Here is a 26,412-nt window from a genome sequence, read left to right as displayed (position 1 = left end):
AGGAAAAAATAAAGTATGGCTCCTCTGAGAGCTGAGGTACACCAACACCTGGATCTGCTGTTGTGACTTGGCAGTTTCACTGCAGCCAATGGAATGGATGGAAGGGAGACACAGATCAGAGTCTCCGAAGGTACTTAGTCAGTTTTTTGTTTAATGAAGTTAAGTAGACCTTTTGAGCAGATCACATTCCCTTGGCGAACCTGGGAATGGAGACTAACTTTTAACAAAAAGCCTTCTGCTCTTTAATGAAGATCACTGTTCTCATTTTTAAAATAAGCAACCATATAATTAACCAGGATGTTTCCAGTGATCACCAACTTATTCCTAATAAAAAGAACTGAATAATATGTATAAGGCATAAAAGAATGAGGAAGAAACAACGTTAAACGTGAGAAGTGGCTGACGGCATGCATTCCACAGCGCCACTCCCTGCTGCCTCCTCTAAGCAGGTATGACCCCAGATAATCTGATGAATCAAGGAATTTTCTTGCACTAAGGATAGATTTCCTATATAACATAGATAAACATTGTTTATACCCCCAGGTTATATCCTCACCTCCTGTTCTAATTAGTGTCGATTATCATTGTTATTGTTGTTATTTAACACTGTGTTCTTGCTGTATACATCTCAAATTCTCTTTTAATTTTTATAATGATCCTGTGTTATAGTTTATATTTTTATTTGAGGAAACTGAGGCTCAGATTAGGTAAGCTATCCAACTAGCCAGCAACATTTACAACTAAAGGACTAGAGAGAGATACTGATTTGACTTTTTTTTTTTTTTTTTGGTTTGACTTTCAAGTGAAGTTTCTTGAGTTTCTTTTTATCACCACAGACACATTTTCTAGAATTACCTCATGTATAATACTGTTATAAGAAGGTCTCTTTCTTGGGCAGTGCCTGTGGCTCAGAGGAGTAGGGCACTGGCCCCATATCCCTGAGGTGGTGGGCTCAAACCCAGCCCCAGCAAAAAAAAAAAAAAGTCCATATCCTTTTCAGTGACCATTTACTGACTCTCCAAAGAGTTCACAACTTTTCAGGTACTTTCTTACTTTTTTTTTTTGCAGTTTTTGGCTGGGGCTAGGTTTGAACCCACCACCTCCAGCATATGGGGCTGGCGTCCTACTCCTTTGAGCCACAGGCACTGCCAGGCACTTTCTTTCTAATAGTCTGACATAACATCTTCTTTCTAATAACCTGACACCATTAAATTAATAATAACCTGATACCATTTCCAAATGCAGAACCTCCTCCTTACATTGACCACCTCCATAAGTTGACCTAATTTTTATAGACTGAACATGCATCACATGTATGTGTCAGTACAGTGGTGAAAGCATGTGTAGTAAGAGTAAGCTGGAGTCATTCAGGTCCTATGTGAGCTTTACTTCTTATCTCCCATTCTTGCTGTTTTGTAAATTCAGCTTTAACCTAAAAGTATCTATCTTGAGTAGTTCAGGGCAGTTGATTTTGGAGATTAACTTTTGAATTGGAATGTTGCTTTGAGGCATGGGTAATGCTAATTATTTATTATGAGTCATGGGTTATGCTGATTATTGTTAAAGATAAAGATTAACATGACTTTTTACTTTTATGTCTAAAAATGTGATTTTGGAAATGGAAGGACAGAATAGTCTTGACAGACTACTCTCACTGTTCTCCAGAATCTCAGCCTTCTGACAAAGTTTGGTGGACCTATCCCGATCTCTGTATATTGGCTGACAGTGACAGACAGCCAGACCCTCTTGGTCTGGTAATAGTGACCCTCGTTCCTTATGTTGACTACTTCCTCTGTATGTTGACCAGTTTGTTACAGTCTCTTGGGTGGTCAACTTACAGAGGTTTTGCTGCAATTTTTTTCATGTACATTCTGCTCCTCACTCCCACCTATGCTCACCAGATTCATTCAGTTAAACAAGAATTACTTGTGAGTAATCAGGCCCTTCTTTGGCTCAGTATCACTGTCTAAAATTTGGGTTAGAGAAACGAAAGATGATGGCATTCACCCAACAGCTGGTCCATAGCAGATGCCCAGTAAGTATTAATACTTGTGGGAGACATTGACCAAGATGAGTTAAAGTTTTAAGACAGAGTAGCCCTTACTAATTGACTTTTTTTTTGAATGCTGAGTGCTTGATTTATTCATGTTGGTCCTGAGCTGTATTTAACTTGAACTAGGAGCTAGTTTAGTCTCGTTTTGTTATTTTTAACTGGATAACTAGACTTATTTCCTCCATGCTGTGGCCTCCTGGTTCAACGCTTACAGAACTTGTCTTTATTCACTGCCGTCATAGAGGGTGAATGTGGAAACCTGACTCACCTCTGAGAGCGTAGATGGGTGAAAGATAGCAACTCTTCTATGGCAGCAAATGTTTCTGAAAGTGGCGGTTTGCTTTGTACTTTTTAATTTTAATCCAGACAAAGCTACCAGATAATAAAACTGAATCAACTGAAGCAGGAGAATTTGGGATAGATGGAAAAGACAGCACTTCTCAGAGAAGTACATGTTATAGCAACTTTGTTACCTGTGGCGAGTCATTTCTGGGTTTACTAATGGCTTTGTTCTTGTTATTTCACAGAAATTTTATGAAACAGTATTTATGTGATTTATTCCTAGCCTCCCTAAAAGAGATGTTAAAATACATTGGCACAGCCTTCTCCGTGTTCACCAGCATGGTGTTGCTGATACATCTGATACTTATGAGTAAATACTCGTTACTCAAAGACTATAAAATAAAGGCCAAGGAATTTATTTTCACAGCTAGTAGTGATATATTTTTTTCCTTTCCCATGGCCTGTTTTTCTTTTTCACCCAAGCCAGACTAGATTATTTCAAGTATGTTAACATGTTTTCTTTGTTTGTAAGCTCAAGAATATAATTTGTAGGCAGTGCCTGTGGCTCAAGGAGTAGGGTGCCGGTCCCATATGCCGGAGGTGGTGGGTTCAAACCCAGCCCTGGCTAAAAAAAACCAAAAAAAAAAAAAAGAATATAATTTGTATTCTGACTTGAGAAAAACAAAGAAAATAAACAGTTTGGAGGCAGTGATGCCTCCTGGGAACATTGACTCCTGGAGCATTCTTTAGATTTGTATACCTCCATCCCCACCTGGAAACTCCTTGGCCTTGGACAAGTCACTAAAACTCTATGGGCCTTAATTTCTTCTTCTATAAAATGGAAACAGTATCTAGCTCACAGGATTTAGGGAGATTTAAATAGAATTTCAGTTCTTCGGACAACATGCTATTTTCCAACCTTGCTTTCACTTAGTAATATTTTAGTTGTCTTTTTTCAGGTAAGTATAAATAGCTCTACTTCAGTTTCATTAAAGTACATTAGATGGATATATTAATACTTCAGTTTTACTAATCATTGAACATACTGGTTTTTTCCCCTATTTTTGTTATTATAAAAACTCTAGCTGTTGATATTTTTCTGTAGATCACTGTGTGGATTAGTGTAGTATAAATAAGATTGTTTATCCTAGGAGAATTATATCCTAAAATTTCTCTGATTTTTAAATACTTCACAACCATAGTTATTTTCAGTGGAGTAACAATAACAACTTGAAAGTGTATAGAGACACAGCAGTGGTAAGGAAGGGTAAGAAGACTTTCTTTAGAACAATGGCACCAAAAGAAAAGAGGTAGAGTTGCTGGAGCTCTTCCGAGAGCAGGAGAGAAGGCAGTGGAAGAGAAGGGGATCTCAGTTTGGGCGCACAGCTTCATTCAGGAGGTCTTCACCTAGGTCATGTTATTTGTACTCTGAAGTATATTTTGGGATTATGATTCGTCAGTTCCCTAGGTCAATGTCAAATCTCTTTAAAACTGATAACTATGACATGTTATTAAGAGTTTCTGCCTTTTTATCAAGGACAGGGAACCTTTGCAGATTGAGACTGACATTTTCTAAAAAGTCAAGGAAATGTACTAAAGTATAAGTCATTGGTTGATTATATGATTGTCAAGTTTGCATGCTCTTGCTGGTTGTGAATTACAAACACTTTTAATACCAGTTAAATTTAATAAGCCTTCATTAAATATCTTCTATGTGCCAGACATAGATGCTGAGGATGGAAGATTACCATTTGGTGAAGGAGAAGGACATTGAAAGAGATCATTTTCAATATAAGTGGTAGAGGTGCAATGATCAGGGTACACATAGACTGTGATGGGGACTGAGAGAAAGGATATTTGGTCCATCCCGGATTTTCAAGAGAGCAAAGTACCTTAACGAAGACTGTCTTCGGCAAAACCTGTTCCAACTGAAAGCATGGAAACTGAAAGCATGTTAGTTTGGCTTTGTTAATTATCAAAGAAGTATACATTAAAGTAAAGGAGATACTTCAGTTTTAATTATAAGATTGTGGGTTTTTGTTTACTTTTGTTTTTAATGGTGATTCTCAGTATTATATTAAGTTGATACAAATGTAACTATTTCTTTTGGGAAAGTGCATTGAAACAACATTTTAACAGCCCAAGAGGTACGAGGGTCCTTGAACTTATCTCAAGAAAAAAAAAAGAATAGAGAGATGTACTCCAAGATTTCTCCTACTTTGTAACATGTACTGTGTTAGGCACTGAAGATACACGGGTAAAGAAAACAGGCCTGTACTCAGGGATCTTATATTGAATAAAATAGTTTGGCAGGGGATCTGATTTTTGTAGACTAATAGATATGCCCAAGCAACAGTTTCATTAAAAAGGTACATGTGCCTCCCCTTATGCTTATAAACATATCTCTCTTGCTGGTTTTCCTCCCTCACCAAATAACACGTGTACACCGAAGAGGTGAAAGAGTGACAAGTAAAAGTTCTACTAAAGTAATTTTTGGGGGGTAAACATTTCTACTCCAGTATTCTCAGTAAGGCGGAAGTCGTGGGCACTTCTCATAGTCATCTCTGTGTTCTAAACCTGTACTTTTTCATGCTTTGTTTCTCCCCTACTCAGTGCTCTTATACACCTATCTCCTCATAACATGTATAATGTATGTCAGAATCGCCTCATGGATAAGCTCTTGTTTTTATAGTAGATTTTTAAAACAAATTTAAATATTAATTACATGTCATTATGGCCTGGAAAAGCAGATAGAATTATTTTGTCTTTAAAATAAGCCCTGTGCCATTTATCTACCCTAAAGTAGTGTTTCTTTCTTGATTAGAGTGTTAAGCTTTACTTATTAAGCATTAAACATGTTTTGGGCAAAGGTGTTCATTGGCCATACAGTACTACAATCCCATCATGCTAGATTTACCAGTATTTAAGAGCATGGGCTCTGGAGCTCTAGTGCTTACATTCTCAAATCATGGCCTTACCCCTCTTAGCTGCCTGGTTTGGGCCTATCACTACTCAATCTCTCCAAACCTTAGTCAGTACCCTCTCTTTTTTCATTTTCAAGACAGAGTATCACTCCTGCCCCAGCTAGAATGCACTGGATTCTTCATAACTCACTGCAACCTCAAATTCCTCGGCTCAAACAACCCTCCTGCCTCTGCCTCCCAAGGAGCTGGAACTACAGTCATTCACTACCACACATGGCTGTTAACAGTAGTCATCCTCAAAGGACTTTATGGAAATTAAATATGTTACTGTCTGTTAAATGCACAGAGTGGACCCTGTGTAGCTATCCTTATTATTAACATTTGATATATGAATAGTGCTATACATGAGCCACACAGCCATCTTCATGTATAATACTAAAGTTCTTGTATAATCTAAATTATCTACCACTGATAGAAAGGTTGTTTGGAGAAACAAAAGATGCAGATGAAACACTTTAACTGGCAACATGGTTCTGGAGAAGAGTGGTGGTATTGCAACAGTCATTCAGGAAATACAGGAGAACCTTTGTAAATTGACTGCCCAAGGGATTGTAACAAACTGGTCAACTTAGAGGTGGTCAGCATGAGAAACTTCCATTGAGTACATGTGGTACATGTCCAGCCTATGCAAATGAGGTCAGCTTAAGGAGGTGGTCACTGTAGGGAGGTGGTCAGCTATGGAGGTTCTACTGTATTTGTTGAGTGCCTCCTTAGTGCCAGGCATATTAGTGAAAATGGAGCAGTGTGCTACCTTCATGAAGGTCTTGCAGTGCGGGGTTGAGTGAAAGTAAATGTTCTTAACGTTCATGTAATGTAAAATCAGTGCTTTCTGAAAATACAGGTTCTGTTAAACATCCAGACCTAATTGCGGTTGTTTAAGAAATCTAGGCTCAGGGTGGCACCTATGGCTCAAAGGGGTAGGGCGCTGACCCCATATGCCGGAGGTGGTGGGTTCAAACCCAGCCCCAGCCAAAAAAACTGCAAAAAAAAGAAAGAAATCTAGGCTCTGGTCTTATTTGACAATGTGAATGTTACTTTCTTTGCATTATTATTATTATTGCTCAATATTCGATGAAGTAATTGATTCCTTTTCTGAATGTATTTGTTCCTTCATTCTTTACAAGGTTTTTGTTTCTAAACCTTATCTTCAACATTTTTATTGTTACTAAATTTTAAGTCTTTAATTTTGTGAAGCAAAAAAAAAAATGGAAACTTAATTAACACATGTATATGTAAAAATAAAAATTAAAAAAAAAGAAGAAGAAAGAAATCCAGGCTCTGGCTGGGCACCTGTAGCTCCAGCAGCTAAGGCGCCAGTCGCATATCACCAAAGCTGGCAGGTTCAAATCCAGCCCGGGCCTGCGAAACAACAATGACAACTAACAACCAAAAAATAGCCAGGCATTGTGGGTGCAAGTAGTCCAAGCTACTTGGGAGGCTGAAGCAAGAGAATCGCTTCAGCCCAGGAATTGGAGGTTGCTGTGAGCTGTGACGACGCTATGGCACTCTACCCAGGGCAACAGCTTGAGGCTCTGTCTCAAAAAAGAAAGAAAGAAATGAAATGAAATCCATGCAAAAGGCTGACATACTTTTGAATGTTAATCTGCCAGTGACTGGTAGTGGACTTAACCTGGGTGATCCTCATCCCTGTGTGGAATTTATAGGAAAGAAGAAAAATAAAAGTGTCCCAGTGTGATGAACAACAGCAGGTGACAGAAGTGACTTAAGCTCTCACAGGAACAGTTTTCTTCCTGATCATGCTCCTAGTTCCCTTCTACTCTCAGCTCGGGGAGCAGATCCTTTTACAAACATGGATTGCATTGGACAGTTTCCTGGTGTCACCCAGTTGGGCAGGCAGGATGAAAGAGACCATGGAGCAATGACTGATGAGGGGAACCGCAGAAAGTCGTTCAGCAGAGAGGTGGCACCTTTGAACCAATTGAATCAGGACAAACTTGTTTTTGGAACTACCTTGGCATACATACTTTGTGGGTCTGTTTGCCTTTTTGCAGACTCAAAGGGTTGTTCCCAGAGTGAGTGAAATGAGAAATACTGGAGTGGAGTTAGTGGAAGTTAAAGTCAGGAGGCTGTTAAAACAGCCAGGCAAGAACTTGCCTTTGAGTTACAGATGATGGCAAGAAAGGAGAAAAAAGGAGGAAAGACAGAGATTTTATAATCAATAAACGGAGTCAATATGGAGAAGCAGTGGAGTGCAAACGTGAAGAGTCTGGACAAATGCCAGTTACTGGGCCAGGTCTTAACCCTTCTGTTGTCTTGGCCTTCAGGAAAAGCGGCTGCTGTTAATGCCTCCCACAGGGGAGCACTGGCACATGGAGTGTGCTCAGTAAACTTTCTTATCTCTGTCATCTTTATTATTATTTGGACTTAGCAATTGTTTAGATAGAGAAAATGAAGGGCTTTTAAACCTGAGTAAATGGAATAAAAAAAAGTTTTTGAAAGTAAGAAGAGGAATTGGTTTATGAATAACAGTGCGTTTACTTTTTTGGATGAGTTGAGTTTGATGACTTAAACATACTTCCATTGGAGTGGAATTCAAAACTGTAGATTTCTGAGTTGTCCTTGGAGAATGGATAGTTGATGCAATGGAAATAGCCAAGGTCTGTGATAAGGAGCAGATGGAAGTGGTGGGGAGCTGAGCACAAACTGATTTCTCTTCTTGTCTCCCTGTGCAAAACACAAAAAGTACTGTGATCCTTCATGCTGAGTAATATAGAACACCTCTTTTGAGCTTTTCACTCAGTCTCTTCGTTAGCTTCTGTCATCAAAATCTCCCTGCACTTAACCTCTTGGGGAGCCAATGGGCATGTATGATTCTGTACAGGAATTATATTAGGTTCTTAGGGCAGCTACAACAAATCACAAACTGGATGGTTTAAGTAACAGAAATGTATTCCCTTACACTTTAGGAGGCCAGAATTCTGAGACCAAGGGGTCGGTGGTGTTGGCTCTTCTGAGGTCTCTGAGGCAAAAACTTTTCCCATACCTTTCTCCTAACTTTGGTGGCTCCTGGCAACCATTGGCATCCCTTGGATTGTAGACACATCCTTCCTGTCTCTCCCTCCATCAAGATCCCTAAATAATTGTATCCACAAAGACTTTCCCACAAAAGGTTACATTCTGAGGCTCCAGTTGGGTGTGAATTTGGGGGGACACTATTCTGTCCATGACAGGGAGCAAGTGTGCACTTCCCTGGACCTAGCATTGAAGAGGACGTCCTAGTAGACCTGGCTCTGAATGTATTGAAGGGTTTACTTCACAGGCATACATCAACTGCTTGCCAAGCTGTGTGAGTGAGAGTTGATGGCTAACAGAATCCTTGATTCATGTTTGTTTCAAAATTGATTTTTCTTTTCTATTAAAAACAGAATTTTTCATCATGTTGGGATCTTCTGTGTCACACCTACTATTTTTCCTGGCTAAATTCTTCATTTATCAGGCAAGCTGTCCTGGAAGACTCCTGGAGTTTATTATAGTATCCTGGGTACAATGAAAGCTCAAAATAAATGCCACCTATGTTTCAGGGGCCCTCTTACTGCTACCCGTAGTGGGGGCATCTCGCACCCCAGAGAGAGCCAGATGGTATATGGAAGGGACCCTGAGCTACTTGACAAGAGTCATGAATCCTAGTCTCAGTTCAGACACTGTAAGTCAGCTGTGAGCCCTTAGATAGATCATGGTGCTTTTATGTGCATATTTCTCACCCACAATTTGATTATTTCCCCCTCTGAGGACAGGATGGAAGTATATTTATTTCTCCATTCATTTTCTCAAGTGTAGAAGTGATTGATTTCTTGGTACTGTCTGATAATACTATGTTAGAGACTGGGTGAGCAAGAATATGAGTTTAGCACCCGGGCGGTAACTGCTTTTCTAGTTCAGGAGGTGCAGTATCCAGCAAAGCACACAAAAAAGCACTCTTCCACACTGGGAGAGTGAAGCTAGGCCCCCCAGAAGTGGCATGTCGATATAGAGTCTGCTGAAGAGTTAAGCTATGCGAAAGGAATAACTGACCTGTGAGTAAATGTTAAGCATGGCAGAGGGACAGATGCAGCGAGGTCAGACAGTAGAAATGAGGGAGAACCAGGTCAAGAGCTGGGGCTGGAGAGATAGGGCAAATTATGTGGGATCCTTCACCCCAGTGCCCCAGGTACAGCTTTGACTTGACAATGTAGGGTCTTATAGTCCATGACCCGGTATTCAGAGTGTCCAGACAGCAAGGGGAATTAGTGCGTGACAAATATTGTGTATTTTAAAAGTTGTCTTGGCTTCAGTGTGGCGGGCAGGGTAGGAAACCTTTCAGTCCAGTAGTGATGAAGATCAGAGGAGATGATGGGACACACAGCAGTCCCTTGATGGACGTTTAAACGTAAAGAGAATGGGATGACTTAGGCAGCTGAGTGAAAGGTGTCATCTTGTACTGAAATCTGGAACCAAGAGGATAGACCGTTGGAGGGGGTGTGTTTAGTTTGGGCTATGTTGACCATGAAGTTGCTATGGAATATTTCCGAATGGAAATATCAAGGGGTAAAATACTGATACAAAGTTCTTGATCTTTGTGTTCTGTCAGCTATGGCCACATTAAAGTTCATTCAAAATTTTCCTTGTTTCTCTTTCTCTGTTCTTTCTTAGAGCCATTCATCTTTATCTATATTTCGATGTGACCTTAGACTAGAAGCTTTACCTTTCTTCATCTGTTTCCTCATCTAAAATGAAAAGGCAGACTTCCCCAGCTCTTTAGGCTTAAACCTTCACCATACACTGTGCAGTTTTCTTTTCAAGAAGATTAGAGGATGGAGTTAGGAGTTTTCTAGTCCTTGTTTTTCAGAATCCAGTTTGAGCTCTTCTGGTTGCATATTCTCGTGCTAAGAAAAAGACCTATTCAGATGTGTATTGTGAGCCCTAGACAACATTATCCTCAGAAGGTTCAAAAGGAGAAAAGATGTAGCCAGATTTGGTGCAATGAGAAAGGATTTGCTTGGCCTCTCTGGACAATCGGATTAGGCCCTTGAGACAAAAAAGCCCTGGTCCCTTGATCTGCCCTCTTTCTGCTCTCTGGAGTGTGCCTCATTCTGGGTGGTCAAGAGGAGTCTCACCCCCTCCCTGAACTCCAGTTCATCCCAATGGGTGTTGGGCAGCAATCTGTTTTTTTTTATTATTATTAAATCATAGCTGTGTACATTAATGCGATCATGGGGCACCATACACTGGTTTTATAGACCGTTTTGACACATTTTCATCACACTGGTTAACATAGCCTTCCTGGCATTTTCTTAGTTATTGTGTTAAGACATTTACATTCTACATTTACTAAGTTTCACATGTACCCTTGTAAGATGCACCGCTGGTGTAATCCCGTCTCCCTCCTCTCCCTTCCCCTTTCCCCCTATTCTTGGGTTATAACTGGGTTGTAGCTTTCATGTGAAAGCCATAAATTAGTTTCATAGTAGGGCTGAGTACATTGGATACTTTTTCTTCCATTCTTGAGATACTTTACTAAGAAGAGTATGTTCCAGCACCATCCATGTAAACATGAAAGAGGTAAAGTCTCCATCTTTCTTTAAGGCTGCATAATATTCCATGGTGTACATATACCACAATTTATTAATACATTCGTGGATCGATGGGCACTTGGGCTTTTTCCATGACTTAGCAATTATGAATTGGGCTGCAATAAACATTCTGGTACAAATATCTTTGTTATAATGTGATTTTTGGTCTTCTGGGTATATACCTAGTAGAGGAATTATAGGATTGAATGGCAGATCTATTTTTAGACTCTAAGTGTTTTCCAAACATCTTTCCAAAAGGGATGTATTAATTTGCATTCCCACCAGCAGTGTAGAAGTGTTCCCTTTTCTCCACATCCACGCCAACATCTCTGGTTTGGGATTTTGTGATATGGACTAATCTTACTGGAGTTAGATGATATCTCAAAGTAGTTTTGATTTGCATTTCTCTGATGATTAAGAATGATCATTTTTTCATATGTCTGTAGGCCGTGCGCCTGTTTTCTTCAGAGAAGTTTCTCTTCAAGTCCTTTGCCCAGCCTGCAATGGGATCACTTGTTCTTTTCTTGCTTATAGGTTTGGGTTCTCTGTGGATTCTGGTTATTAAACCTTTGTTGGAGATATAACCTGCAAATATCTTCTCCCATTCTGAGGGCTGTCTGCTTGCTTTACTTACTGTGTTCTTGACTGTGCAGAAGCTTTTTAGTTTGATCAGGTCCCAGTAGTGTATTTTTGAAGCTGCTTCAATTGCCCGGGGGGTCCTCCTCATAAAGTACTCGCCCAGACCAATTTCTTCAAGGGTTTTCCCTGCACTCTCTTCTAGTATTTTTATAGTTTTAGCATTCTGTTTCAGTTTTTTTCTCCCAACCTTCCCATCAGTTTGAGCAGGAGGAACAACAGCTCTAATGGTGAAGCCCATCACAGCCTTGCCGCTCCCCTGCCGCTGTCTCCTTCAGTTGGGAAGACCTTGTACCAGCTTGGGCTGTGCAAAACCTGCCTCTTTAACTTTTGTAATTTTTTCAAAAAAACTATAGTAGCAAGTAAAAAGTGTACAAATGCATGCAAAACGTTCATTCTGCTTAATACCCTCTTCTCATCAAAGGAGTCCATGTGTGTTTTAGGAGAATTCTCAGTCTCATGCTGAAATGTAGGTGTCAGTGGGGACTGCCTCACTTGCCCAGTGGATCCTGACCTGGTTGGGCTACATGGCTCTTGATATTTATGTGAGCTCCATATTCCTTCATGAAGGGAGAAAGGAGAGACGGATAATACTAAGATGTACCAAGGGACTTATCAAGTGTAAGTTCATCCTAATCTCTTTTTGGCCTGGGTTTCAGTACCTACTGGACTATATCACTCAACAACTTTGAGTTTAGGGGATTTCAGAGCGAATCCTTTATTCTGACGGGCTGGGTTTTGTGCACATGTCAACCAGTGGCTTTTCTCTGGGCATCAGTGTAGACCTGGTGGGAAGTAATGCTTTAGGATAAAAATTTAGAAAGGTCTGGAAATTATAAATTCTAGCAGTTAGCTGAGATTAAAACCTCATCACAGTCTTTCTCCATTACTTATCTCTTTAGGATAAGATATCTTTTTTTTTTTTTTTTTTTTTTTTCGTAAAGACAGAGTCTCACTGTACCGCCCTTGGGTAGAGTGCCGTGGCGTCACACAGCTCACAGCAACCTCTAATTCTTGGGCTTCCGCGATTCTCTTGCCTCAGCCTCCCAAGCAGCTGGGACTACAGGCACCCGCCTCAACGCCCGGCTATTTTTTTGTTGCAGTTTGGCCGGGGCTTGGTTTGAACCCGCCACCCTTGGCATATGGGGCCGGCGCCCTACTCACTGAGCCACAGGCGCCGCCCAGGATAAAATATCTTAAAGGAGATTTTCATTTCCTTTACAAGACTTTCTAAAGGAAGCACCCATTGACCAGGTAAAAGCCCTGCTCCCCCATTACCCAGTTCCTGTTCGGCTGACAACTGTAGGCCAGGTCCATCCCACTGAAGGGTCTTCTGTTTGTATCAGTTATGCAGGGCTAGACATTAGTTTACTGGGGCTTGAGACTCGACTTTTTAAAAAGACTCACTATATCTTAATAGCCTAGTGGCTAAAATAACAACAACAGTAATAGCTTGCCATTCCTGAGAATGGTTGTTTAAAATCAAAGGCATTGGTTCTGGCAGCGGTTTCCCCTAGTTGGGCTCCCATAAGAGTTGCTCTAATGGAAATCATATGATTTCATCACGACAGGAAGCACAGGAATCTGTTAAGCGTCCTCTCAAACCCGCTGTGAGGGGTTTCCTAAGCTTTAGGCTACAGACACCTACACATCCTAGAACTTGAATGGCGTGGACCCGATCATTTAAAGAGGCTTGTGGTACTATTGCTTCTCTACCCAAATAATAACTGTCAGTCCACTCTCACGGTCTAGTTGCTCCAGCCTAGACACACAGGCAGTCTGTGTTCCTATCACCGAGTCTGAGGAGGTACTTTATCTGCCTCTTGAGAGAAGCAGGGAGGCCAGCCACAGTGTATTAAACCACATTGTTGGGATCCCACTGTAACTGGAAATGAGGACAAACTGCCCTCTGAATGGGTCGTCATCCATGAGAAACTTTTGACACCCTACCATCCTGTGAGAGGCTCTTGCCACACAGGCTGGCTGAGGAGAGCTTCACCCCCTTCTGCCCACCAGATCCACATGCACCCTGCAAAGTTTTCTATTTCTAGCCCCCTCTCCTTATTAAAAATCCTACCCCCAACCAAAGTTTCGGAGATGGGAAGGATGAGAGAGACAGTAGCTGGAAGAGCTCCTTAGATGGGTGGGAAGGAGTGAAGTGACTCTGTTGACCTTGGGTCACACACACTTAGGCTTTCTGAATGGTGGAGTTACTAATGACTTTATCGAGTCACCTTTTCCTGTCTCCCTCAGCAGTCCTGGATAGCATCTTTGGCATACTTGATTTCAGATTTTGACAGGTGATAAAAGCACATATTGGAATTGCTGCTTCACAGGGTCTGAATTCATAACTATTGACTGATGTTATTTTTGCCTTTGCTGGGAGGCTCTCTCATGTGGTTGCTGTTACTTTTAATGGATTGCTTCCTGTTACATGGGGGGGGGGGCACCCAGCACTTGCCCTTTATTCTGGCAAACTGCAGCTTGACCTGAGTGGAATTGGAGCTGTATGAAGAACATTTAGACCAGGCAATTGGCAACATGGCTGACACTCTACCCCCCTCCCCAGGAAAATATAGTCAGTGTAAACAGCAACTATAAGTGTTCTTATTTGCATATTTAATTTTAATCAAGATACTCAGGTTTTTTACTTCCATTTTTCTGAACTTTTAACACCCTAAATATCCTGTAATGCCAGTGTTTGCCATGCACTTCTTTGGACTGAGTGGGAAATGTTTGATCATGATACGTTTGTCAATAGTGGTTATACTAATAAGCAGGAGAGTCTTACAGTTCCCCTGGTCTGTTGGGGTCCTGCCATTAAGCCATTGTTCTCCCCAAATCTCTGCAATGGGTTCTCATGGGATATCTTTTATTAATTCTTTCCCTTCCTTTTCCTCAAAGGCCCACATTTTCTGTTTTGTTTAGGAAGTTCCCGCTGTTCTTGGGATCCCCAGCCACAATTGGAAAGACATCAGAGTGTCCAAGGCAGAGTCCAGGCCTGAGATCTCAGCAGGCCAGACAGATGCTTGTTGCTGTTTCAATTTTTCATTCCCTTGCTTAGTGTTTCAGGGTCCAAAGACAACAGGTTGTTAAAAAAGGATGAGAGAAACTTAACTTCTAATATCGATTGGAGCTTGGGGTTATTGGGTGTTGTGTTTTCTGATATGAAACTAGCTGTTTGATAACCACTAACTAACTCTCGCCTTATTCTTTTCTTGCAGATGAGCTCACAGTGCCTGCACTTTACCCCAGTAGCCCTGAAGTGTGGGCCCCGTACCCTCTGTACCCAGCGGAGTTAGCGCCTGCTCTACCTCCTCCTGCTTTCACCTATCCCGCTTCACTGCATGCCCAGGTAATTTATGCCCATCGGCCACGACTTCACTCACTCCACCACGTCCTTTCAAACCTGGTACCCCAGAGCACACCATACAACTAACACCTATCTAGCTAACAGATCCACCTTCAACACTCCTCCAGGACTTACAAGGATCATCTGACAGCAATGATATCACCCACTGCCTGATGTCTGCCCCAAATGACACCTCTCTTTCCTTGTTGATCTCACCTCATATCATACATGAGACTGGGGCAAGGCTATCCCTTTCCAAACCCTCCCAGCTAGCTAGAGGGCGTCACCAGAGAGTGTAGACGTATGTGCCTTGTCGTGCGGAGGGCTGCAGAGGCAGGCCGTAGTAGCAGGAGTTACGTGTGTCTGCGTGTGTTTCTGTGTACTGAGAAATTTTTGCTCTCATGTTCTGTGAGAATCTAGCAACCAAAGGGGAAGCTTCCAGGAGAAGACTATATGCATTTTCTTACATATGTTAGAGGAAAGATTAAGGATTCCCTTCTCTGTTTTTAAGAAACCCTGTCAAAAAGGATGTGCAATATAGTGTCTAGGATGTAATTACAGGTCATGGTAAATAAAGAGCTTTGTTCTGACCAGCTTTCTTTCTTAGTTAAGAATAGCCTGAGTTTTTTAAACAAACTCCCTGTTTCTCCACAAAGATTGCTGTTTGTATACTAACACCCCCTTTTCCCTTGGAGAAAGTGTTTCTCTTAGCTTTGCTTTTAGTGTAAGTAGTAGTCTTCAGTGTAAAGATTCACCTTTGGAGATAACTACTCATTCTTTGGCCTGCAAAGGTTAATAACAAATACATAGAAAGTATATATGTAGATTTCATTTGTTTTACTACATGCGCAATTCAGCCTTAAAACTTGGCTGGACAGGTAGGGTTTTTGTTTGTGTTGCTTAGTTTTTATTTACAAGGTTGGATGGAATAAACAGCTTCTCAGAAAATTGGTCCTTCTGACTTAAAACTTTTATGTTGTACAGTACTCACTATGTTGACTCAGACTCCTGTAAGCAGCTCCCAGCAGCTTCCTTCTCTTTAGCAAGTTTTCGGTGCTCTGTGTGAGCACTGGTGACCCAGCTTCCTGGGGCTGCACTCTCCATGTGTTCAGACACCACTCAAACTACAGAGCCCTGGGTGTCTGAGCCCAGTAGCAGTTGCCCTATATGTTAGGAGGAAGAAGGAGAAGTAATGAAGGAAAAATGAAGATGGTGGCGAGAACACTTGGCACAGAAAGTCAATAAAAACATAGAGTCATCTGTGCCTTTGCTTCAAGCCCCCTTGCTGCTCCTTCCACCTTTTTCCATACCAGTGCTTGGAAACCCTCCCGACTGGCAGGTAACAGGAGAGGGAAGAGGGATCAAACAGAAACCTGCTAAGTCACCGGGATGTTTGTAGTGGGCTATGCATTATTTGTAGATGACATATATCAGCTAAATGTCTCTTTTGTTTTCTCACCCCTTCACTGGATGGCTGTTGCCTCTTACTAGACTTTCCAGATTCATGGCAATTAAGGCAAATGTTAATAAATACCGTGAAACAGTGCAAGTTTGCATAGTCTTCTGAATATCCATGGCTTTAATTAGTGAAAAAGCCTTTCACCATCAAGAGCTAACAATGACCAGAAAGGACTGGGATGTAACAGATGAAATCAGAAGTAATTCTGGAGATACAGTGGGAAAAGGACCTAAAGACTTTGTCTAAAGATATTAGAAAGCCTATGCCATTGTAAGGAAAGATGGGGCAAGACAGTCCCGATATTAGATGGACTCAGCCATTTGACTTGAGTGGCCCTTATTGGTACCCTCCCCCGTTGAGTTCTTCCTTGATCTCGAGACTTTCCCACCCTAGATTCACCTGGTTCTGCCTCATCAGTCCTATATTTGGTGGAGCTCTCATCTGCTATCAGTGAGATCCATGTGCCCTACCTCCCTCTTGTTTGAAGTCATTCCCAGTACAGTCTTGGACTCTGTATCCTAAAGATTCATGAACAAATACAGTTATTTAAATGTATTTGTCCAGTATCAGAATCAGAGAGTGTGAACAGATCAGCTGGTCTGACCCATTCTACACATGAGCAAACAGACCTGAGAAGATGGAGTTACCCCAAATCGTGAGTGGCTCTACTATGACTAGACACAGGCCACCTGACTCTCAGGCCTTGCTCTTCTGCTCAGAGGTGCTGCCTCCCCAAAGACTTGTTCTTTAATGGAATTTTGGAAAGGCCTCTCTCCAGAGTGACCACCTGGATCTTTTCTTCTTTAAGTAGATGGGAAGCCTGTAAGAAGAGACTTGGAGGCAAAGACAAGGGAATCAGCACTTACTCTTCACCCAAAGGGCCTCAGAGAATCTATTAATTGGACATAGAGCAGAGTGAGGAAGGCCCAAACGGAGACTCTCCCCTTAGTGGATAATTCAGATTTTGTTTTGGAAATTTCATAATATCCTTGGAGAAGCTTTAAAATAATTTTGCTTTTCTTAGCAATGTTGTGTTCTGTTTTGAGACATGGATTTTTTTTTTTCTTCTAGTGTTTCTCTCCTGAGGCAAAGCCCAACACACCTGTCTTTTGTCCACTTCTCCAGCAAATTAGATTTGTCTCTGGGAATGTGTTTGTAACATATCAACCTACTGCAGACCAGCAGAGGGAGCTCCCATGTTGAATTTGTTTGTTAACTATTTTTCTCCCCTTTTGCAAAAACTTTCTTGGCGACGCTTGAGAGATTTCAATAAAAATTTTAATCAGAGCAAAAATGGTCTCCAGTAGACTGCAGCGTTTTGTTTTTGTGGCAATGCAATTTTGGAACTAAAGTGTTACTCTAAGATTTTGGGAGAAGTGGGCCCAGGCTGCTAAGTATACCTTACATAGGAGAAGACTCACAGAGAGCATCCTGGGGAGGCCAGACGTCGAGCCTCACACTGCTGCCGCCTGCCTCTTCTCGGCGAGAGCTGCCTACTGGAAGATTCTCGCTTGGACCTCCATGAGTCATCCTCCGGGAGATCTCGCTTCAGCAGGGATGGTGTATCTAGCTAGTGGAAGTACATATGAAACAAATGGATACATTTTCCAGCCTGCCCACTGTGATCCAGAGAAAAGAAGACCTGGGAGACAGAAACTGTCATTGAAATGGAGTTGAGTCACATGTGTAACCCTGACCCAGTTTCACTTGTGGTTTGGTGCCCCTTCAAATTCCCCAGCTCTAAATTGAACATATTTATTTGCTATCAGATCCCATTTTTTAGAAGTTATTGGATAAGGTAATAGAACTTAAAGCCCTAGTACTGCTTTCTTTTAGAGATTAAAGAGCGAAACTGTGCAGCACACCTGTGATTTCTAAGATAATATTTTAGAAGTGATTATCTGGTATTTGAAGTTTATTAAATACTGTTTATTATGTAAGCCACTCTGGATAAGACAGGAAAGTTATAGTCCGAAGAGTACACAGCTCTTCCTGGCTCATATTCACACACCTCCAGAGGCTTTTTAAGTCTGGGTTCCATTTTTCCTTTTAGTCTTATTGCTGACGGGGCAGGGAGAAAACTCATGAGAAAATCACTAAAGTGTGCTGTCCTCACCCCATTCTAGAAATACAGCATTTGCCCTTTACTAGAGTCAGAGACACAATGTCTGCCCAGAAACTTGCAGGTAAGTAGGACTAATTAAGTCCTGGTTACCTGTTTTCTGTTTTAAAGGCTTCATCTGCCCTCGGTAACAGTGGTTCTCTCAGGATTCATATACATGCCTATACGTAAACAGTTTAAAAATCATTGCACAGACTTCCTGGGGGCAGGCGTGCATGCCTCTTGGGAGATCCCTTATGACACACTGGAAAATTTTTAAAGGTTAAACTCAAAATAAATACAGAAATGAATCATGGGAAAAGAGACATGGGCAAACAGGCCCAGGAGATCACAAAGGCACAGATGGCCTACAAAAAGTGTGTGAGCTGCCTAACTGAAGGACTGACCCAGGATGCAACTTCTGAGAACTGGATTTTAAAACATTTTTTTAATCGGGGACTTACATGGCAAGGGCTCCTATTTTCCAGCTCTCCTGCTTATTTGGGAGGCAGTAGCCAAAGCCATAAGTGTGGTTGGCCTGTTCGGGAACCTGTGAACAGAACCATCTCTGGGACCTGTGGAAGGTAGGGTCCATACCTCACCAAGTGCTGGCCTGCCTCCCAAAGGCGAGGAATCAGGAGATTGTAGTTCTTTGCTTCTGTGGATCCCAGATCACATTAGCACTTAACCCATGACTTCCTTGAACTTGAGGCATGGTTTTTCCAGAGGCGTATTGTCTTCTTCCAGACCTAAGGTTTTTGACTGTATGGAATACCCCCGTGTTGGAGGACTACAGAGGTTACCTTTGGGGCTGTTCTGCCCAAGGCTTTAGGTTGTTTTCAAACATATATGAAAGTATTAATCCTCAGACATTTACCTTTCCTTAAAACCCTGTAGTTCTCTGAATGTCAGACTAAGAAAAAACTGCCTCGGAGTGTTACATCTCCTGAAAGTGCCAGTCTTGCCTGCCTTCCTGTTTTGTGAGGCTTTCTAGGAGCACCTAGGTTAGCTCTCCTAGGAGATGGGGCAGGGTGGGCAGGCATTGTGCTGGCAACACCAGCCTTCTGTGAGTTCCATACCTGCCCCACGAGGCAGGGGGCTGTGAACTAACCCCTTTGGGAGACCTTTGAGATGCTGCTTTTCCTTTCTGAGTCCGAAAGTGGTGGAGGTGTGGGAATACAGACTCCAGCTACCTGGTCAGACACAGGCTCTGCCACGTACAAGTTGTCTAACCTTGATTGAGTGAGGTCCTTAACCTCTCTTGACATCAGGGAAATGGGGTTATTAATATCATGTAGAAGAATTTACAAGAGTGGCTAGCATAAAGTAAGGGATTAGTAAAGGTTTACTTTAAACAAAAAAAGAATCTTTGGGCGGTGCCTGTGGGCTTGGTGAGTAGGGTGCCGGCCCCATATACCAAGGGTGGTGAGTTCAAACCTGGCCCTGGCCAAACTGCAACAAAAAAATAGCCTGTAGTCCCAGCTACTCCGGAAGGTGAGGTAAGAGAATCACCTAAGCCCAAGAGCTGGAGGTTGCTGTGAGCTGTGATGTGACAGCACTCTACCGAGGGTGACAAACTGAAACCCTGTCGCTAAAAAAAAAAGAAGAAGAATCGTTCCTTTTAATTTACCTTTAAGAGCAATATGAATTTTCAGCAAGGAAAAGGAAGCCCAGGACTAAGCCAGCCTACCCACAAGGCAGTGGTAGCTCAAACATGTAGCACACTGTATAGCACATTTGGACAACACTAATAGGGGCTGCAGAGCCTGGCTATAGCCAAATGGAAAGCCAGAGTCTGGAGGAATGCATGAAGGACAGAGAGTTAAATGAGGCATTTAAGTGACAGAGTGCCACCTACATTACCAAGTGACAGCATCTGCCCTGCAGCGACACAGTGGTGCCAGCATTGGAGGAATTTTCCTCCAGGCTAGGCCAGGACATGCCTGCCAGAAGAAAACCTACCTTGACAGGATACGGTCCAGAGTGAGAAGCAGTTAAAATCCCAGAGAAACGGAACAGCCCTGTGGTTTGCTTTATACCAGCGGTTCTCAAGCTATGGGTCGTGACCCCTCTGTAACAATGAAAATATATTGCAGCATTAGGAAGGTTGAGAACCAATGCTTTATGCAAACCCGCTATTGCTGAACTTTCCAGCTGCTGCCTTATCTTGCTTTCCCATCAGAAACTGGAGAAGAGAAAAAGACCCACAGGTCATTGGCCTGTTCCTCCCTAGTCTCTGGTACTTTCTTCCCATAGTTGTTCTATTAGGGTTCCCCTCAGTCTTGTTTCCAGGCAGGGGGGTTAGCATACATTCTGTGCTGTGGAAGACTCCCTTCGTAGTCCCGTGACTCTTAGCCAAGCAGATTCTTTCTCTGAGCCCTTCATCTGCCGAGGAGTCCCGTACTCAATAAGGCAGTGAGAGACATTTATTTACCTTGTTACCTGGCCTCTTTAGAACCTAGCAATCCAGAATCAGTCATCCAGAGGTGTTGGGTTAGAGCTGTTGCTATTGAAGCCCAGACTGGCCTGTTGGCTCTGGCCAAGGTCACTGATCTCAAAAAGACTTAGAAACCACAGTACTTTTGCCACGTTTGGAGAAATTGCTCAGAGTGGGCCTCGGTTACCCACTCTGAGCCCTGTTCTCCACGTTTCTTACGTGGGTTCTGTTTTGTCCTCTGTAAGGCTAAACTCCCTACATCCTATGTGAGTACCCCCAACCTCGTTAGCAGTAAGTCCCCACCCTGAGTCTCGGTGAGTGGCACCTGTATGTACTGTTTGTGAGCTCACCTCCTCCTGGGATTAAAAAAATGTGTGGGGTGGCGCCCATAGCTCAGTCAGTAGGGCACCGGCCACATACACCTAGGGTGGCAGGTTCGAACCTAGCCCAGTCCTGCTAAGCAACAATGACAACTGCAAACAACAACAAAAAAAGCCAGGCGTTGTGGCGGGTGCCTGTAGTTCCAGCCACTTGGGAAGCTAAGGCAAGACAATTGCTTAAGCCCGAGAGTTTGAGGTTGCTATGAGCTGTGATGTCATAGCACTCTACTGAGGGTGACGACTTGAGACTCTCTCAAAAAAAAAAAAAAAAATGGTCCAGTTGTCACCATAGGGTGGTGCAGAGGGCCTGGAACCTAATTGGGACTCAGTGTTTTTAAATCTGACAAAGATTTTAATGAGTTTTTGCCCACACTGCTACCTTTGAGATTTTAGGCAAGGTTTTTTTTATTGTTTTGTTTTGGTTTTTTTATCTCACTGAGCCTCCGTGTTTCCTCAGCTATAAATTAGAAGAATAAACACCTGCTTCATGGAGTTACTTTGCATTCAAAAGTAAAATGTTGGGCAGAAATTAGTAGTGACAACTATGACAGCAGCTCCTCCATCACCTTCCCTTGTCAGAATTGACCTGGCTCAGGGGTTCCTGGCCCTCCGTACAATCTTCAGAAGCACTTAGGATACAGGCACTCCAGACCAGGACCCTGATGACAGAGGTGCCTGGGCTTGGTAAATAGGAGAAGTGGCTGGAGCCAGGGCAGGTATGGTCTGCAGCTTGTGGCACGTATTGAGAAGTGCCTCTGTGGGTCAGCTGGCCATCCATGCAGGCTTTTTGGCCTCCTTCCCTAGGCTTAGGCACCCAAATGCCATCCACAAATATGTGAATTCTAACTGCTTTGGAAACAAAACCAAGGCTGCGAAGAAACTTTGGAACTGTAGTCTTTATGCTTGTGTGAAAGGAGAAAGTGAACTTTCACTTGAAGAAAACCAATTGTGATGGGGGATGGGGAGGGAACTCAACTCCAAATGGGATCATGTTTTATTCAGGATTTGTGCTGCCAGTAGGGAGCACCCGAACCCAATGACAGGATGGGAAAGTGGGACGCCCCAACTTAAGCTTCATGCATTCTGCCACAAAGTTCCACTTGCTTCACTGAGCTCAGCTCCTGGGGACCTCTAATGGCCCTTGATAGCAAACATGGTTAAAAATTAACAGACTGACAAAATTAAATATGGATGACAGGCAACCACTGTGGACTTAATCTGACACAGGGTGTTACACGCTTGGGTGCCCTTAACCCGAGTGGCGTCTTAAAGAACTTCTAAGATGTCTGAGCACATTTCACAAGCCTGTTGTGCTTAAGACAGACAAAGAGTCTAAAAGCCCAGGAGAAAAAAATTCTCCCTAAAAGTATGTTTAATTAAACCAGCCTTGATTGGTCTTGGCAGGAGGAGTTCACAGTCCCAGGACCTTGTTCTTGCCGTCTGGATCTTATGCCTGCCTTGGCTTGGACTCCGCACCGCCCTGCCGGGAGATCTGCAAAGACAGTGGTTCTCAACCTTCCTAATGCCATGATCTTTAAAGCAGTTCCTCATGTTGTGGTGACCCCCAACCATAAAATTATTTTCGTTGCTTAACAGTGAAACATGACGAACTGTATTAAAGGGTCACGGCATTAGGAAGGTTGAGAACCATTGTTTAAGAGCACATGGCTGGGGTGGTCATGGCCTTCTCCAGCCAGGCCTTTTTTGCTCACCTTTTCTCCAGCTGTTGTGGTAGGTGAGATGGCAGACGTCCCCTTTGAACCCAGTCACATAATTCTGAACATTTTGCCTAGAACCTTAGGGGTATTTTTGTATCGTAAATCATTACTTCAGCCTATTTGGTGAATTTGGAGTTTCTTGAACCACATATGCTTGGGGCAGCTTGTCAACATGGCAGGCTCTGACAGAGCTTGCCTTGTAGGGCCTGAGACACTATTTGGTGACTCTACCCAAGAGTGGGTCCTGAGGTATAGTAAATCAGCATGAGTGGCCCGCTGCAGACGGCTCCGTGTTGGAAAAGTGTCTCCACCAGGTATTCAGGGCTTCATTTGGGGGAGAGTGGTAGAACCTGCTTGAGAATATCCATGCCTTGAAATCCAATTAGTCCGTTTGTTTGAGATAACATACAGTTCACATAAACAGTTGAAATTAACTGCTTGTAACTGTTTGTCAAAAGAGGGATATCTTAGTTCTGAATATGGTGCTGGAGAAATCTGCAGTCATATCTAGCACCTGTGTTAGGAAAGGCGAGAGAAAAATCTTAGCTTTTCCCTGTAGACTAGACATCCAGGGCACCAGCTGCTGTGATCTTCCAGCCCTCTTATTTTTATTAGGAGCCACATTGGCTCACCTCAGCCTCTTAGACTCACCAAATGTTAACTACTGGAAGGCTGTCCAGACCAGCATTTTTACCACCCACAGGTATTAATAGTCGTTACATATTAAAAAGATTCTGCAGTCAGATAAACTTGGGAAATCCAGAGCTAAATCAGGTCACACAGGTTTCTTTATTTTGGAACTTCTCAGAGCCTTTAAATGTGCTGATACTTATCAAGAATCTGCTGCTGGGGACAGAGCACGCATTTCTCTCACATGTATTAACTGTGGAGCATCTCTGTCTTTTTCTGGCCATACTTCTGAGAACCTTAATTAAGAGCAGTGTCTCCCAGACTGGTGTATGTGCAAGGGGAGGGCTTGTTAAATGCAGATTGGACCCTGCCCCTAGAGTTTCTGCATTTCTCACAAATTCCCAGGGGATGCTGATGGTCCAGGAACCACACTTTGAGAATCACTGGTCTAGACTTAGCCCTTTATTCCACAGAGAAGAAAATAGTCACGCCAAAGGGTATTTACTAACAACAGTAACCACAAATTGAGCTGGTCACCTGCTAATCACGCCTCATGACTGTTTCAATGTGATAATGAAATCCAGTCACTAGAAAGGAGCTAGTACAAGGCAAATAACACTTTCACTGCTTTATGTTGCGTTACTCAAACAAAGGATGGGGATCAGAGTGGGGTTCCACCCCAAAGACTAGTCAAAGTCTTTCTGTCCTTGGCAGCAGTGTTCAGAAATAAATTCTGTGTGTATTTTAATCCTCTAGGCCTTAGTTTTTCTCATCTATAAATGGAAGAGGATGGAAATTATTTTTATGGATACTTTTTCTCTAGCATTCCATTTTATTTTTGCTCCGAGTTTTTCTGGGTGTATCTCATGCTCTGCTACTTTAATCTGTTACCACATTAAGGTGTTGGAGACGGACAGTGTTAACACGGCAGGAGCACTGCATTTTAAAAGAGCATTCCTGAAGAGACGTGGTAAAATCTAAAACAGTAAGGAGTAGGGCTCCAGCCCCATATGCCAGAGGTGGCTGGTTCAAACCCAGCCCCTGCCAAAAACTGCAAAAAAAAAAAAAAAAATCTAAAACAGTGCATCTCCTGGGTAGTGAGTTGTAATAGTAATAATAACTATTACTAAGTTCTCGTGGAGAATATTCCCATGGTCTTTCATGCTGCCTACTCAGATGTCAGTCAGGGTCATTTTTGGTTAAATATATTGTTAGAGTTTCTTACAGGCATTTCAGAAGTTCCTGGAATTGTATGAATGCAGGATTGTGAGTGTGTATGGACACATCCATTTTTCTGCAGACAGGATGAAGAAATGTCAAGGGTCATTGCCCTAGGGGGAAGGCCAGCCAGTATTACTCAATTCAGATGAGTAGACTTACACCCCTGCTGAACTATAGGTAGGGAGGATCCTAACTCGGGGAGCCTGGAGGGAACTTTGGGTGTCCTAAAGCAGCCCCTAGAGTAGTGAGTTTCAGCCCATGTGCCCTGGCACAGTGTGCCATGAGAGGATCTTAGAGGTACCATGAAAAAAATTAAAGATCATTAATTAAATTATTTTGGAAAAAACCTCAAAGCATAGTAAGTGTATAATTTATGCCATGGAAGTTTATAGGTTCACGTGTGCCGTGATACGAAAAAGGTTGCAAACCACTGCCCTAGGGAATAGCAGCCTGTCCTAAGGTGAGGGGTGGACCTTCTCATTACTCTCCCACAGCAGTGATTAGTGTAGGGCAGCTTGTTCTCCCAGACCAGCCACAGGAACTAGACTTGGCCTGGGAGGCGTTGCCCTCTGCTGGGAGGTGGGTCCAGCCTCATGCTTGTGGAATGCGGTGAGAAGAGCCCATGAGACATGAGGCACAGGAGTGATGGATTTGGGGGTCTGCCCCCTCCCACTGCCACATCCACTCTGAGGATCCGCCGGCCTGCTGCTTCACCGGCACCCTCACACCTGCTGAGCACAGCTTACCCTGGAGCTCCCAGCTTGGAATCCGCCTTCTTGTCACCTAGGAGTGTTCCTAGGCTGACAGGAACCTGAGGACAGGCTGTCCCACACAGTGCAGGTGCGTGCAATGGAGCGAGCCCAAGGGCTGTGTGGGTGCAGCTGCCTCCATGCCAGAGAGGTGGTCAGACTGGGGAGGGAAGAACCGGCTTCCTTCTGGCGGTCACCTTTACCCAAGCAGAACCATACTATCCACTCTGCGCCTCTTACCCCCGGACAGCGCTCCCTCTTCCTGTGTCTCCATGGCCTCTGCGGGGCAAGGTGCCCCAGGCAGCACCAGTTCCCACCACTCCACTCCACACTGACCCAGTGCACACAGACCATCCCCCTCCTGCTGTGTGTCTAGGTTCCCAGCCCCCCACCTGCTTTAGGGGCCCCGTGCCCCTTCCTGTCCTCTACCACCTGTCTCAGGAAGGCAACTCCAGCTCTGCTCTTTGCTTAGTGAGCAAGTGGATTCAGATGCACAGAGCCATAAGCTATGGGTAGGTATGAGTTTTTCTTTTCTCTGTCTCCTCTTTGTACTCTTTCTCCTCACTCCCCACCCCACTTCATCCCACATTCTCCCCTCATTTCTCTTCTCTTTCCTGTGTCCTGCATATTCTCCTGAATCTCTAAAGCAATGTGGTTTCTAGCTTGCCTGCACGGGAAAAGATTGGGATCCCTCATCCCCACAATTGGCATGAGTGTTGAAAGGGACTCCAGTGCTGCCTTACAGGAGCTTTGGTACCTCCTGGAGACTCACTCTAGCTGGTAACCTGATGCTGGCAATATCTGAAGTGGTCACCAGAGGAAGGAGACCTAACCCACAGA

The 26,412-nt window shown here is 43.1% G+C and overlaps 1 protein-coding gene across 8 annotated transcripts in view; it reads left to right on the top strand.

Moving 5' to 3' along the window:
• Positions 1 to 26,412, top strand: part of RBPMS (RNA binding protein, mRNA processing factor) — a 190,141-nt gene that overhangs the window by 147,178 nt on the left and 16,551 nt on the right. For 3 of the 8 annotated variants that reach the window (XR_008377415.1, XM_053578762.1, XM_053578761.1), the window contains exon 6: positions 14,750 to 14,880. The exons of 3 other annotated variants lie outside the window; for them this stretch is intronic. Coding sequence is in view for 2 of the 5 variants with exons in the window: in XM_053578762.1 (XP_053434737.1) it covers positions 14,750 to 14,880 (131 nt within the window). In the remaining 3 variants the exon portion in view is untranslated. Of the gene's footprint in view, positions 1 to 14,749; positions 14,881 to 17,407; positions 26,085 to 26,412 lie in introns of all 8 variants that reach the window. 2 more of the 8 variants (XR_008377413.1, XR_008377414.1) reach the window with 1 other exon arrangement.

This window comes from Nycticebus coucang, chromosome 24 (genome assembly GCF_027406575.1).
Source record: "Nycticebus coucang isolate mNycCou1 chromosome 24, mNycCou1.pri, whole genome shotgun sequence".
NCBI lineage: Eukaryota > Metazoa > Chordata > Mammalia > Primates > Lorisidae > Nycticebus > Nycticebus coucang.
This window is presented reverse-complemented; position numbering and strand designations above follow the sequence as displayed.